This window comes from Vanacampus margaritifer, chromosome 3 (genome assembly GCF_051991255.1).
Source record: "Vanacampus margaritifer isolate UIUO_Vmar chromosome 3, RoL_Vmar_1.0, whole genome shotgun sequence".
In the NCBI taxonomy this organism is placed as follows: domain Eukaryota; kingdom Metazoa; phylum Chordata; class Actinopteri; order Syngnathiformes; family Syngnathidae; genus Vanacampus; species Vanacampus margaritifer.
The window spans coordinates 8,657,630-8,671,702 of NC_135434.1; the positions used below are offsets into that span (position 1 = coordinate 8,657,630).

General features: G+C 37.5%; 1 protein-coding gene across 1 annotated transcript in view; it reads right to left on the reverse strand.

Moving 5' to 3' along the window:
- The window catches only part of ikbkb (inhibitor of nuclear factor kappa B kinase subunit beta), a 29,982-nt gene that overhangs the window by 10,898 nt on the left and 5,011 nt on the right, over positions 1–14,073 (reverse strand). Inside the window, exons 4-12 of the mRNA XM_077562125.1 lie at positions 11,170–11,290; positions 9,824–9,893; positions 8,094–8,182; positions 5,267–5,356; positions 5,071–5,195; positions 3,928–4,035; positions 1,763–1,892; positions 1,316–1,510; positions 1,114–1,228 (exon numbers count right to left, since the gene is read on the reverse strand). Of these exons, the coding sequence (XP_077418251.1) occupies positions 1,114–1,228; positions 1,316–1,510; positions 1,763–1,892; positions 3,928–4,035; positions 5,071–5,195; positions 5,267–5,356; positions 8,094–8,182; positions 9,824–9,893; positions 11,170–11,290 (1,043 nt within the window). The remainder of the gene's footprint in view (positions 1–1,113; positions 1,229–1,315; positions 1,511–1,762; positions 1,893–3,927; positions 4,036–5,070; positions 5,196–5,266; positions 5,357–8,093; positions 8,183–9,823; positions 9,894–11,169; positions 11,291–14,073) is intronic.

Genomic DNA, 14,073 nt, shown 5'->3' on the forward strand with positions numbered 1-14,073 from the left:
ACATTTAAAATAGAACGCATTTATACGTTTTTGGGAGCAAATGAATTTAACAGAATGTCATGTTTAGACTAGTGAGGTCACATATAACATATTATTGTTAACTCTTTCACTGCCATTGACGTTTATAGACGTCAAGTAAAAACCTACGGAGCACTGCTAATGACGTCTAAAGACGTCATCCAATTTTTTAAATTTTTTTTTTGAAACGGGTGCGGGCAAGGCTTCCGGAGCTGTGGTGAAAGTTGGTGAAAGCGTTTTACAGAAGTAAAGCACTATTTAGGTGTTTGTGGCATCATTCATAGACAAAAAGAAGTGTAGAATTCACTAGAGTGCATGAAATAACATCGTTTCACAAAAAGCTCTTTTTCTCCGTTTTTTGTTTCAAAACAGAGAATTTCGGTGAAAGTAACCATTTTCTATTGTTGATTACTGAAGAACGGAATAAGGTAGAAACATACTTTTTTTTTCTGATGAAAGCTGAGAGTCCAATCTTTCATTTGGTAGTATGTGTGTTTCCACAGTCCAAACACAACATTTTCTGTGGACCTTGAAAGATCACTCAAAATGCTTAAATCGGCTGGCAGTGGGGACAACCCGTTTCTGAAAACGTCTGGCAGTGAAAGAGTTAAGAAATGTTTAAGGTTGACTTCCCCTTTACATTTAGCTATAATTTGTATTTAACGTTTAGAAGTAATGTACTGTAATTACATCATTATTTAAATAAAGCCCCCCCCTCCCCCACATATTTAGGCGCGGTGTTAATGTCCAAACTATATAAATTTGTTATAGTTGCTTACAATAATATTAACTATACTTTTTTTGTTGATTATTATGGTAGCATTTGTGCTAAAAATTTTCTTTGGCGGTACTGGGTTTAAAAAGTATGAAGACCACACACACATACACATATTCACGCACATACAAAATACAAAAAAAAAAAAACGTTTTAAAAAAAGAGAGAGCAATGATGATGGCATGTCGAATCAGTAAAATTGCCGAATGAACAATACTGAGCTCTCTCTCTCAAAAGATAAAAAATAAAAAATTTGAGGACTGAACACTGTTCAATGTACACTAACAACAAAATAGTATTTAAAGACTTTGAGGACTCACGGACAAAACAGATGTTTTCAGGGAGGGCGCGAGGAGTCAACGGTGGCTCATAACTACAAGATGAGCGATCAAACAGGAAAACGAGAGGGAAGTCTGTCCGCCGGCCATCGATTTCCTGCACATGAGATATCGTGCATCATCACACAGTGCCACTGACAACTCTATCGTGAAAGTGTGTTGTCATATGAGATGTTGTCATTACGGTATAATCGATGGCGCACTGCGTGGCCAGTCCATGGGGCTCCAAGGCTAAACCGGCCTCCAGCAGTAACTCCTGCTTGGCTGCGGGGATGCTCGTGTCTTCTTCGATTCTCTTCTGCAGCTCGGCCACCGTCTCGTCGTCGGCGACTGCGTACCTCTGGATCTTGGCGGTGGTCATGTTTAGAACCTGAACCATCTGAGAGGAATACAGTAGAACATAAATGGAACTGAAACGGTTCTAAAACTTTTTACCCCAAGTACGACCTAAAATATAATAATTAGCTCTACAAACACCATCATGAATGAGATTAAAGTTTTTTTTGCGTAAAAAGTATATTCAATCTTATTGTAAGAAAGGATTGGAGAATAGTTCAAATCCTACTTGAAGAAAGAGCACTTGTAGCAATATAACCTCCTTTGCAATACAATTAATTTGACTTAATCTCACTTTGAGCTGCAGAATAAGTTCCAGCTGGGAGAAGCAGTCGCTGGGCGTGGCGTCCGGCTCTTTGCCCCTTTCTTGCGGGGACCACTTGAGCATCAGCCGCAGCCACCTCTCCAGCTTCTCCGATAAAAGACTGTCACATACATACATGCCACATGACAAAGTCAGACACACACATTTAATACAGGAATCACCAACCTTTTTGAAACTGAGAGTTACTTCTTGGGGACGTCATGCAATATGTATGATTGAAATGGAAAGAAATTGAAAGATGAAAGAAAAAAGGGTACATAGTGTCCACTTGTTATACATAGTGCCCAGGCCCATACTTTATATTTTATTATTCAGTTATTTATTTTGATTTTGTTAAAGTAAATCTAAAGTTAAAGCCAATTTGAGCTTTTCAAGTTCTTTAACTATAATATTTCATTTTTTTTTTTTTTTTACTTGTGTGCTGTATTTGTTTTAACCCTGGAGAACCCAAGAACCCTTTTCTTCGTTGGAAAATTATGAATTATACATTAAATGACTGCTATAAGTTCACTGAACACCAAAATAGATGTTTTTTCAATTTTAACCCTTTTTTTTTAAACTAGCTCAGAGTTGCTTATTTATCAAAATATATATAAAACATACTCCTAGGCATTCTGCAACATGATATGAAATAGATTAACAAAAAAAACACACAATTTTACCATCTGATGGTTTGCTGAGAAGATGGTTTTGTTTGGATTGATTTCCAGCTCAACAAAACAGCATGTTGCCAGCCATCTTGTCACCACCACTCTGGCTCATGTAAGTGCAATATTCATCCACTAGATGGCCCCATGCAGGGGTCAGAAGTGGCACTCTGGACTTTTGAAGTTAAATTTGTAAAAAAAAAAAAAAAAAGGTCTTTTGTTATTTGAGTAGCAGAATTTATAGGGGCCAAATTTGACCCCGTAGGTTCTCCAGGGTTAAAAGGCAGCAACTTTTTAATTTATTTCCAGTTGTTTATTGTTGTTAAAAAGAAACATTTTCAAAGAATGCTGCTGTGATTTTTGTATGTCTATAAAAATAACCGTAAAACCGCCTTTTTTTTTCTCAGACTATAATCGTACACCAAAATCTGAAACCCCTCACACACATTTAATACAGGAATCACCAACCTTTTTGAAACTGAGAGTTACTTCTTGGGGACGTCATGCAATATGTATGATTGAAATGGAAAGAAATTGAAAGATGAAAGAAAAAGAGGGTACGTATTGTCCACTTGTTATACATAGTGCCCAGGCCCATACTTTATATTTTATTATTCAGTTATTTATCTTAATTTTGTTAAAGTAAATCTAAAGTTAAAGCCAATTTGAGCTTTTCAAGTTCTTTAACTATAATATATATATTTTTTTTTTCTTGTGTGCTGTATTTGTTTTAACCCTGGAGAACCCAAGAACCCTTTTCTTCGTTGGAAAATTATGAATTATACATTCAATGACTGCTATAAATTCACTGAACACCAAAATATATGTTTTTTCAATTTTAACTGTTTTTTTTAACTAGCTCAGAGTGGCTAATTTATCAATATATATATAAAACATACTCCTAGGCATTCTGCAACATGATATGAAATAGATTAACAAAAAAAAAAACACAATTTTACCATCTGATGGTTTGCTGAGAAGATGGTTTTGTTTTGTTGATGGTGAAGCCATCTTGTCACCACCACTCTGGCTCATGTAAGTTCAATATTCATCCACTAGATGGCCCCATGCAGGGGTCAGAAGTGGCACTCTGGACTTTTGAAGTTAAATTTGTAAAAAAAAAAAAAAGGTCTTTGTTATTTGAGTAGCAGAATTTATAGGGGCCAAATTTGACCCCGTGGGTTCTCCAGGGTTAAAAGGCAGCAACTTTTTAATTTATTTTCAGTTGTTTATTGATGTTAAAAAGAAACATTTTCAAAGAATGCTGCTGTGATTTTTGTATGTCTATAAAAATAACCGTAAAACCGCCTTTTTTTTCTCAGACTATAATCGTACACCAAAATTTGAAACCCCTCGTAATAGGCTAACAGTTTATACATACTTTGGGTAAAAACAATTTGTTGGTAAATAATCTCTTTGTTGTTGTCTGTGACCACTGCTCTCGTGTTGTATGTCTTAAAGTGTCATTTCTACGGTGACGTGGTTCACCTGTTGAGGTTGTTGGGTTGTGGAAGCTGTTTGGAGAAGCGGACCACCCCGGAAAGGTCCTCATAGACGACAATGTCACTGTCTTGTTTCAGTCGCAGTTTATTGTGCCTAGAAATGGCAGAAGAAAAGTCTTAGATTTTGGAAATCATCATGTACTGACTGGCTTTTTTGTTATTTACAGACTGCATGAAATATTCTGCTTTTTACAAAGACAATATTGTAATGCCTTTTTTTTATATTACAGGGTGGAAATATGACAATAACTTATTAGCACTGCTAATTGCAAACACAATAACAAACAGATTTTTAAAATCCAAACTGGTAAGTAACTAATATTGTCTTATGTGAGGGTATATTAACTCATTCACTGCCATTGACGGTTATAGACGTCAAATATTCATTTGAACTATTTCTATTAGTTAATTTTTTTCCCCACTTTTGTCAACAAGAGTATGAAAACCTAGAATTTTTTATTGTACATTTAGAACAGATATAAAATTTGTGATTAATTGTGAGTTAACTCATAAAGTCATGCAATTAATTATGATTTTAACTGACCGACGCTCCTAATTTTTTAATTGTAATTAATCGCATAACTTCACCAGTTAACTCACGATTAATCATAAATTTGATACCTGTTCTAAATGTACAATAAAAAAAATTCTAGGTTTTCATACTCTTCACAAAAGTGGAACAAAAATGTTAAACTAATAGAAATAGTTCAAATGAATTTTTGACATCAATAGCCGTCAGTGGCAGTGAATGAGTTAATAATCTAGGGTGGAATAAAGTACAAAGAAAATATGCAGGACCGGAACTGTAAGTTTGAGACAATGGGGCGGGTATTTTTCCTTTTCGCAACTCAAACATGCCCTCAGGGTTTATAACTTTCATTCGCCATAACAGTGAAGGACAAGCGGCATTGATGTTGGCACAACACACATATCCTGCAATTCTTCATGTTGGAGACTTTGGTGTGTTTATGTGTTCCTAGTATGTTCAAATTCAGTCACGTAACGGGGGCAAAGGTTGAGCAAACTCCGGGAAAAAAATGTCTCATCATGACACGATGAGCCTCGACTGACTTCAAGGTGAAAGAAAATAAGAGAAGCTCATCAGTCAAAAAGAAAGTTGGGACTCTACCAGAGAACAGGTTGCCAGGTTGGCAAAAAAGGGCGAAACCCCGTGATGCACTCAAACACCAACGTCCCGAAACTCCAGTAATCCACAGCGACTGTATACTTCTTCCTTTCGATCAGCTCAGGAGCCTGAAAGATGAGGATCGTGAAGGTCAGTTGGGGAAGGTCATGACGCCACACATACGACGTGTCCAACTGACCAAGTACTGCAGTGTTCCCACAAAGGAGGTGCAAAGGCTGCTCTGGTCCAGCTCCTTAGCATAGCCGAGGTCGATGATCTTGTGGATCAACTTGAACAGGTGGGAAGAAAAATTGTGGTTTAACTATTGCAATCACGTGTATATGAATACAGTGTCGGGTTTGGTACTTTTTGAATAGTTTTGTTTTGGTTGCCTCTTCCTGTCATGTCTGTTCTCCTTCCTGCCTCTTTCCCAATGTGCTTCACCTGTGGCCCATTGTCCTCATTTCCCTTTTAATATCCTGGCTTGTCTCGTGCAGATTCCTCATGTCTGATCATTAATTCGGACTTTGTCTGGCCCATCTTGAAATGATTTGCCCTATCAAGGCTGCCTTCTCGTGATTGGAAATAAGACATTTGGATTTTTGAGCCGTATGAAGAATAAAGATTCCGATGTCATTTGTTGCAGGAGTTGATTGTCAAACATGCAAACATTGTATAAAAGTAATAAGTAAGTTACGAGTTAACTCATTCACTGCCATTGACAGCTATAGACTTTAGAAAATTAATTTAAACTATTTCTATTAGTTCAACATTTTTTAAAATTTTTGTTAACAAGAGTATGAAAACCTAGAATTTTTTTGTACATTTAGAACAGATATAACATTTTTGATTAATCGTGAGTTAACTAGTGAAGTCATGCGATTAATTACGATTACAAATATTAATCGCCTGATGCACCTAATTATTAATAATCTTTTCTTTGTTTTGTTTTTTTGCTATTGTTGTCTGACATCTTTCGGAAGACTGCCCATGGGATATCATAAGTGGGATATTCTGCCTTCTCAATCATCTTTTTTCTCCTCGTCTCTCTCCACCCTTATCGCTAGTTCATATGTTGCATATGTTTTAATCTGTTGTTAATGTTTTAATAAGATTAATAAATATATTTTGAGTATACTGTTGGCCAAGTGTCTTTTTGCAGTTTTATGAGATGCACAATACAATTTATTTTATTTTTTTTATAAGCCAAATAAACTAAACCAGCTCAGTGACCTAGTGGTAGAGTGTCCACCTTGAGACTGGGAGGTTGTGGGTTCAATCCCTGGCCAGGCCATACCAAAAGACTGTAAAAATGGGGCTAATTATTATGGGTTGGAATTGGGGGATTAGATGCAATCTTTATAAAATGCGAGAAATATTGTTTGGTTATACATAAATTAATTAACTGGTGTCCAAGTGAATATTAATTCAGTTAAAAATAAATAAAATTAGTTTGGCTCAGTAACTAAAATGTTAGAAAAATAATTTGGATCAAGGCAAAAAAATTAAGGTTGGTTCAAGTGAAGAATTGTTGTTTACATCAACATGAAATGATCAGTCACTCAATTTAGTTTCTGTGAAGTAAAATAATTTAGATGTGATATCTGGACATCATTTTTCTTTAGTTTAAGCGGGGTCAGTATCAGGCCGATATCAGGACTTATTTCAAGGTATCAGTACTCGCAACCGATACCAGTATTCGCTGTCCTTTTGTGGCCGTTTTATGATCAGGAACTAGAAATTACAAATGGGAAGAATATAAATTAATTTCGGGCAATTTTAAGGGAAAATGCTATATTGGGATATCTTGATCTTTAAGAATGATTTGTTATAGTTTTTTGGGGGGGGGCGGGGGGGGGGGGGGGGGGGTTATGTATCGATAGTTGGTATTGGTAGCAACTCCAAAGTTGAGTACACGTACTGGTATCGGTCTGAAAAAAAGTGGTACCGAACATCCCTTAAAATGTCAATAATGACAAGTTGTTGCTCTAAAAAATTATTATATTTGAGTGAAATGCATGCTATGTTCAAGAAATGATTGTAGTTTGTGTTTTGGAATAATATTAGATCAATTAAAAAAAATCCATCACAATTGCAAGACGTAATAGCATTAACAAGTATCAAGTATCAGTAATTAGTACCGACAAGTACTTAAAATGTAAGTACTAGTACTTGCACATTGTCTAAAAAAAAAAGTGGTATTGAAGAAGTTCCGAATAATTGTTAACATTTTGGCATCGTCAATAGTCTTGTGAGTGCAAAAATATGTCATAAGTACAATAACTACTTTTCATCGTAAAGCAATCAAATATGTATTGCTATAATACAGATAACCATATTTAAATTTAACTTAAACTTAAATGAATATGGACACCAAATGCCTGACTGTACCGATTTGAATTTTCCCAAATATTTACCCTATTAATTAATATACAGTGCACACACACTTGGGAGGCTGATACCGAACCGCAGATGGACGACATTAGGATCGTCTTTCCCAAGAAAATTCAGCTCAAATTTTGAGTTGGAAAACCATAAAACGTTTTAAGTTTACAGGACCAAAGCTAGCTTTCAAAACATTTCCCTCACTCTTCTTTTGTTTGAAAATCTTTTCACATAAATCGGATTTGTAGGCTGTCAAGCACATGCTAAAGCAACAGGTGGTGCTCAAACTATTAACTCTGTGCAATTTCAATTAGATTGGCGAATCTGTGCAGAAAAGTGTCATTAAAAAAAGGTGACAGATGAAATCATCTCACGTAAACAATTATTATTTAACGTAATATGTACTCTTCATGTTTGATCTGTGTCAGATAACACTCCGATGGAAGATGGATCGTTACGTAACCTTTTTAAAAAAAGAGGTCCAGATTTTACAAGTGGAAAAATAAACTGTAGGATTTGGTTTTCCGTCATAAAGTCATACTAAGGGCTTGTAGTGGAAAGCTTGTCGAAACCAAAAAATCTGACGTTGGTTTTGTGGTTTGTGCGTATTTGTCACGGGTCAGGAGGGCGTTTGAACTGACCCGCTTCTCTCCCTGCTGCAGCACAATGTTTTCAGGTTTCAAATCTCGATGGATGATTCGCTTCTTGTGGAGGTAGGTCAGAGCGGAGGCTAAGAGGAAGAAAAAGAAAATGGGACCAATTTAGCAAGATTCACCGCCAAATATAACTTTCATGTTAGTAAGCAAGTTCCTAAGAACTGGACTCATATTTTTGATCAGACTAAGGCCTGTTTTGGGTTACAGAAAATTGGCTCCAGGGTTCAGAATTTCCAAACCTCGGTTTGCCACGTATGCGTGCAAGGAAAACCAATGGTTTTTTTTAAATGTACTTTTCTTATTTTCATGACATTACAACATGTGCCCAAACCCAGAAAACAGATGAGCCGTAATTAGTGTTGTTCCGATACCGATTTTTGGGCCCCCGATACCGATTCCGATACGTTACGATACCTGGGTTGTTGTTTTTTCAACATGAAAAAGCTGCCCTGCCATTGGTTCAGAGCATTTAAGGGCCAATAGGATATCCTAGCCTGACATGCAGTGAACACATCACACACACAAGTAAAACACAAGATGCTGCATCCAAAGTCCTATATTAGCGTCGGAAATAATAGCATCGGCATGTTACTTGTTAGTACTTGCCGATGCCGATACCACTGTTTTTATGCAGTATCGGGGCCTCTGCCGATACCGGTATCGGAACAACACTAGCTGTAATGTTCACAATGCGAGCCCGAGGGCACTTTGATGTCAATTTCAGCAGACAGCAGACTGTGTTTAGATTCGTGCAAAGAAAAGTTTTGACTCAAAAGTTGTTTTAACCCTCTAAAGCCTGAACCATGAAATATATGAGAGAAAATTCTGATTCTTTGTAAATAGAATATTTATTGGTCCTTTTGACCAAACTAAATATATTTTTTATCAACTTCCATATATGACTTTTGATTTGTGTCATATTTGATGCGTCCGGTCACAATGCTTTTAATTCGTAAATTTACAACTATACAAATATAATAATAAACACACATATCAAACATAATGTATTAGTATTTTTCCCAAATCAGAAAGAACATTTCCCACTATTAATTTTATAATTAAGTATAGGTGTCTCCTTTCTAAATTGGGGCGATCTTGCAAAACGGCTGGAAAAGCCATCAGCTGGGTGATACTGCCCTCTAATGGATTATCCGTGAAATGCATGTGTCAGATCATATACACCTGGGTTTTAATGGGGGGAAAAAAATTATACTCATGAAATAGAGGGCTCAAAATGTCTTAAATTTAATATGATTCATTTGGGTTTATAGGGTAAAACATGGTGAAGCTGAAAGGGTCGTTATCAAGAAACACCCACCAATGCATAACAAGGACAGCATATTCATTGTATTGGTATGTGTGCGTATTACGATCTAAATGAGCAACACCATATGCGCCTTTCAAAAGTGTATGCATCACGAGAGCAGCGGCACATGTTGCACCGAGTGCTCGGACGTTGCGAAAGCGAGTGACGTCGTCCGATGGATGACGTATGCTTCTGCCTATGGTTGGGCCGTCGCCATGGTGACTAATCGCTGCGGTTTAGGGTAAGCGGCGAATCGGTGACGTCACCATACAGGCTAAATGACCCCCGGGTTTTTTCAAACGACAGGAAGCTGCTGCTAATCATCCTGCCCGCTCACTCGGACGCATAATTAGTCAAACAATAGTTCCACTCTCACCAAAATCACAATGAGGACGCTGGTGATACTCACAAATGTCGCACAACAGAATCAGAACGGAGCCCTCGCGCATTCCGCAGCAGTTCTCCAAGAGGTTCAGATACTGCGGAGGGAAGAGACACAAGCAAGAGTAATGACCATGTCATATGAATCTGTCCTCCTCGTGATTTAGAGCATGTCCTCATTTTGTCGCCATTAGAGAATTTTCCATCCATTAAGTACATTGCGTTCATGCACAGGCCCCGATTCTAACACACAAACCCAATGATGGGCTGAAAGCTGTTGATTTTGTGCAGAGAGGGAACAAACTGGTAAATCAGCAAAGGGTTTATTTGACGTTTGTTAACGATAAGCGCCAATCACTCCACTGCTGGAAACCTGACAAAAGGATGAGACTCAACCGCCATCTGCCGACAACTCGCTTTTGCTTTCACTGGCTTTGTGGCTCATGATGGTTGGCATTTGGTTTTGTCTGGTTTTAATATTCTGCATGACTTCAGAGTGCACACTCATTGGTTTTAGATTGAAAAACAAAATGTGCTCAAAATTCGCCGACACAAACAAACTCCGAATCTCAAATAACTCCTTGAGGCAAAAACAGGGTGAGACACCGTGCTGCATATCATTAGAGTTAATATCGCCATTACGTGCCTTTTAGAGTTTTTCCAATCAACATCACAATCATTGTATTAAGTAGATGTTATGCATTGATAAATATGTATCGGTCTAGCTCCCATACTTTATTTCTAATAAATTAACTGCAAGCAGAAAATTTGTGATCTTGCTGACCACGACAGGGTGGACATTTTTTGCTAATGCTAGCATTAAACGAGCACATTCAACATGATTCAGTGAGCAAGCTGGCTGCGTATCGTTTAACAAATGGATTTCATCATTCTGAAAGGTTTTCAAATAAACTGATACTTCACTATGACAGAGTGGACACGGTCAACTCGACAACATCCGCCTACCCACGTAATGACAAAAATGATAGAATATTTATTCCGCAACAAATGTTTCGGCCTCCATTGAAAAAAAAAGACAGATTTGTGGTTACAATGTCACTGAACGCACCAGAAACTTTCTTAAGGGTTGCAGTTTCCCCACAATGACAGGGTGGACAGCAATTTCTGGGAACACACGCAAAATATACGATATGTTGTTGGTGAAAATAGTCTATATAGTGTCCAAATGACTGTTTTTATTCAATAACTTGTGGACAATAAAATGATTTGATTTTGACTCATTTAACCACTTTTTACACACAATTTAGTAAGCAGAGCAGTGTGTGGGACATGCCGAAATCACACACATACAAGGGGGGAAAAAAATGCATAAATATCTCATTTTGTATTTTATTTATTTATTTATTTATTTACCTTTCTGAGATCCCCTCCTTGGCAGTATTCCATGGCCAGCAGCGGCAGGTCATTGGTACCCACAAGTTTTTGCATCCCCTCGGGAACCTCCCTCGCTGCCACCACGTTGACATGATCCAACCTGAGTGTGTTTAGACAAAAGTCATTCATTTTAAAAAATATATATATATATTTTATATTTATAGTATGGAATCAGTGCATACTAAAGTGCTATACACAAGCTCTAATCTAGCGATTCATCTCTATTTACCACAACAAGTCATCACAAGAAACATTTCATATGCCCCCCCCCCCCCCCCCCAACCCCCCCAGGCCTTTTTATGATATTAGAGACACGCAACAAATCACTTGTGAGTAACGACTTGACAATGGCGAGGAAAACGCCCTTTTAACGGGAAGAAAAACCTTGAGTAGCACCAGACTCGGGTGGGGCAGCCCTCTGCCTCAAGCAAAACTGAAGCCAAAAAGATGGCTGATGAGTGGGGGCGTCCCTGCAAAGAGGTCACTGACTCACAGCGAAGAAGAAAAAATCCCTGCTGCCTCAAGCATTTTTCATTGGATTGTAGGGTTTGTAGAAACGTGTTGAGTAGTTCACATCACAAAGATGTTAAGCGGGCGATGTTGGCTATTTCCTAATCATTGTTTTCAGTTTGAGGACACAATCCGAGCGACTGCTTAGCCAGACTTCACTGGCGACAAAACAATTAACGCCAAGTGTTGGCAAGGGGGCCGGGAGGGTCATTGTTGCCTTTCGGTTGTGAAAAAAAACTTTAATATCAACAAGGTTGTTGTGTGACCGTAGATAAATAATCTGTGACAGTTTTGAAAACCGTCCCTTGAAATTTGGGTTAAATAAAAGTGCTGCCAAGGAACTAGACTAGCAAGAAAAGAGCGAGTAAAAAGCCAAACACTCAACCTCACATCATTCCAGTAGAATTTGGTATGTTTTAAGACAAAACTAACTCATAACGATACAATTTTGTATCATCTTGCAGTTTCCAGGTTATATGTAACATTGATATATTGGAAAAACTAGCAAACTGCACCCAGCACACATTTCAATGTTGATGAAGTTTTAACATTTTTCTTGTCGCCTCAACGATACTAACAGTTTCATCTGAGCTGCCCTTAGTAGGAACCTGAGTACATTAAAAAAACAAAAACAAAAAACCTATGGGTGAATGGCCATTGGCCAGTGAGATATTTTGTGTTTGTCGAGAGAACATTTCTGGAACTTTCAAGTACGTTTTTGCCTTGTGTTTAATTCCTGTCATAAAGAAGCAATAATTGTCAACAGCAGTCCATCTTTTGGGTACCATTCGTTGCCCCATCAATGGATGGTACGTAATGAAGAAAGTCTTTTTGTTGTGCCGTTTGAAAAGGTAATGTTAAAGCTTTTTTTTACTACATCATGCATGCTACGCCAATGCCCAGATGAGTATGAAGAGCCCTGACTGTTTTACGCTGACTGCATCTATCAGCTTTTATCTTCCCTTTATAGTAGAGTGTGCGGACCCTGCACACTCCACAGTTTCTTTGGGGAGGGGTGGAGTTTTTCTTACCTCTGACACAGATGCTGCAGTTATGCTTTGGGCCAGAGGTGGCAGTCGCGAGTAAAAAAAAAAAAGTGACAAACTGCACAAAGATCCTTTAACAACTTCAGACAACACAAAGCCTGACTCAAAGTAGAAAAATCACGTTAACAAACTACACTCCAAAAAGGGACTTGTTGAACCAATTTAAGATTAATGGTAAATGGACTGCTTTTCGAATTGTTGACCAACTTTAAAAAATTGCTTCAATTGGTAACACACATTTGAATTAAATTAATCCAAAGCAACTATATTAAATTTAATTAATTATGAGTTCATTAAACTTAATATATTCACTTTGGATTAACTTAATTCAAGTGAATATATATTTTTTTATGAACTCATAATTAAATTTAAATATAGTCACTTTGGATTAATTTAATTCGAACGTGTGTTACCAATTGAAGCGATTCACTTTGGATTAACTTAATTCAAGTGAATATATTAAGTTTAATGAACTCATATTAATTGAACTTAATATATTCGCTTTGGATTAACTTAATTGAAATGTGTGTTACCAATTGAAGTGATTTTTTTTTAAGTTGGTCAACAATCCACTCTATGATCTTACATTGGTTCAACAATTCTCTTTTTAGAGCGTAGTTGATATTCTGCAGCTCGCAACAGTGTGGAACATATAATCGGTGTGAGGCAGCGGCATTAGCAGGAGACGCTGCAATAATGAAAAACGCAGGCAGACGTGCTCATTTGTCAAAAGACTGAACCCTTTTAACAAACTTAAGTGTTTCAAATATAAAGACAGGATGCTTTCACGAGAGAAAATGATATGATCTCATGCGGAAAATAGATTCTATTTAAAAACACATTGAAGTTCAGGAAGACGCTCTGAATTAGCAAGTGCTAACAAGCCTTCTAAACATAGAGTATGTCAGAACCCAAAAAGATCTCAGCCCAAAACACCCCCATTAAAGTCGTGTTTTTACAGAATACGTGCATGTAGACATTTATGGTGCGATTATATAATAGCCTGCCCTGACAATGTTTGTCACAGCGTGGGTGCACGAGTCGAGGTCTGTGGTTGTCTGAGAACAACACACTTGTGAAATTGAAATGTTTTCATGGACATAGTTCAATTGACACACAAACACACACACACACGTCTGACGTCTTGTAAAAAAAGAGAAAAAAAAGACACGCCCACAATACAGACGCAAAAGGACGTGACGACACCAAAAGCAGAGCACAATGAGGAGGTGGCAGAAATAGCCACCTAAAGTCCACAAATAACCCCACACCTCCGCACAAACCTCTTATTATTAAATACCCCGTGCCAGTCTTACTATTTCAGGAT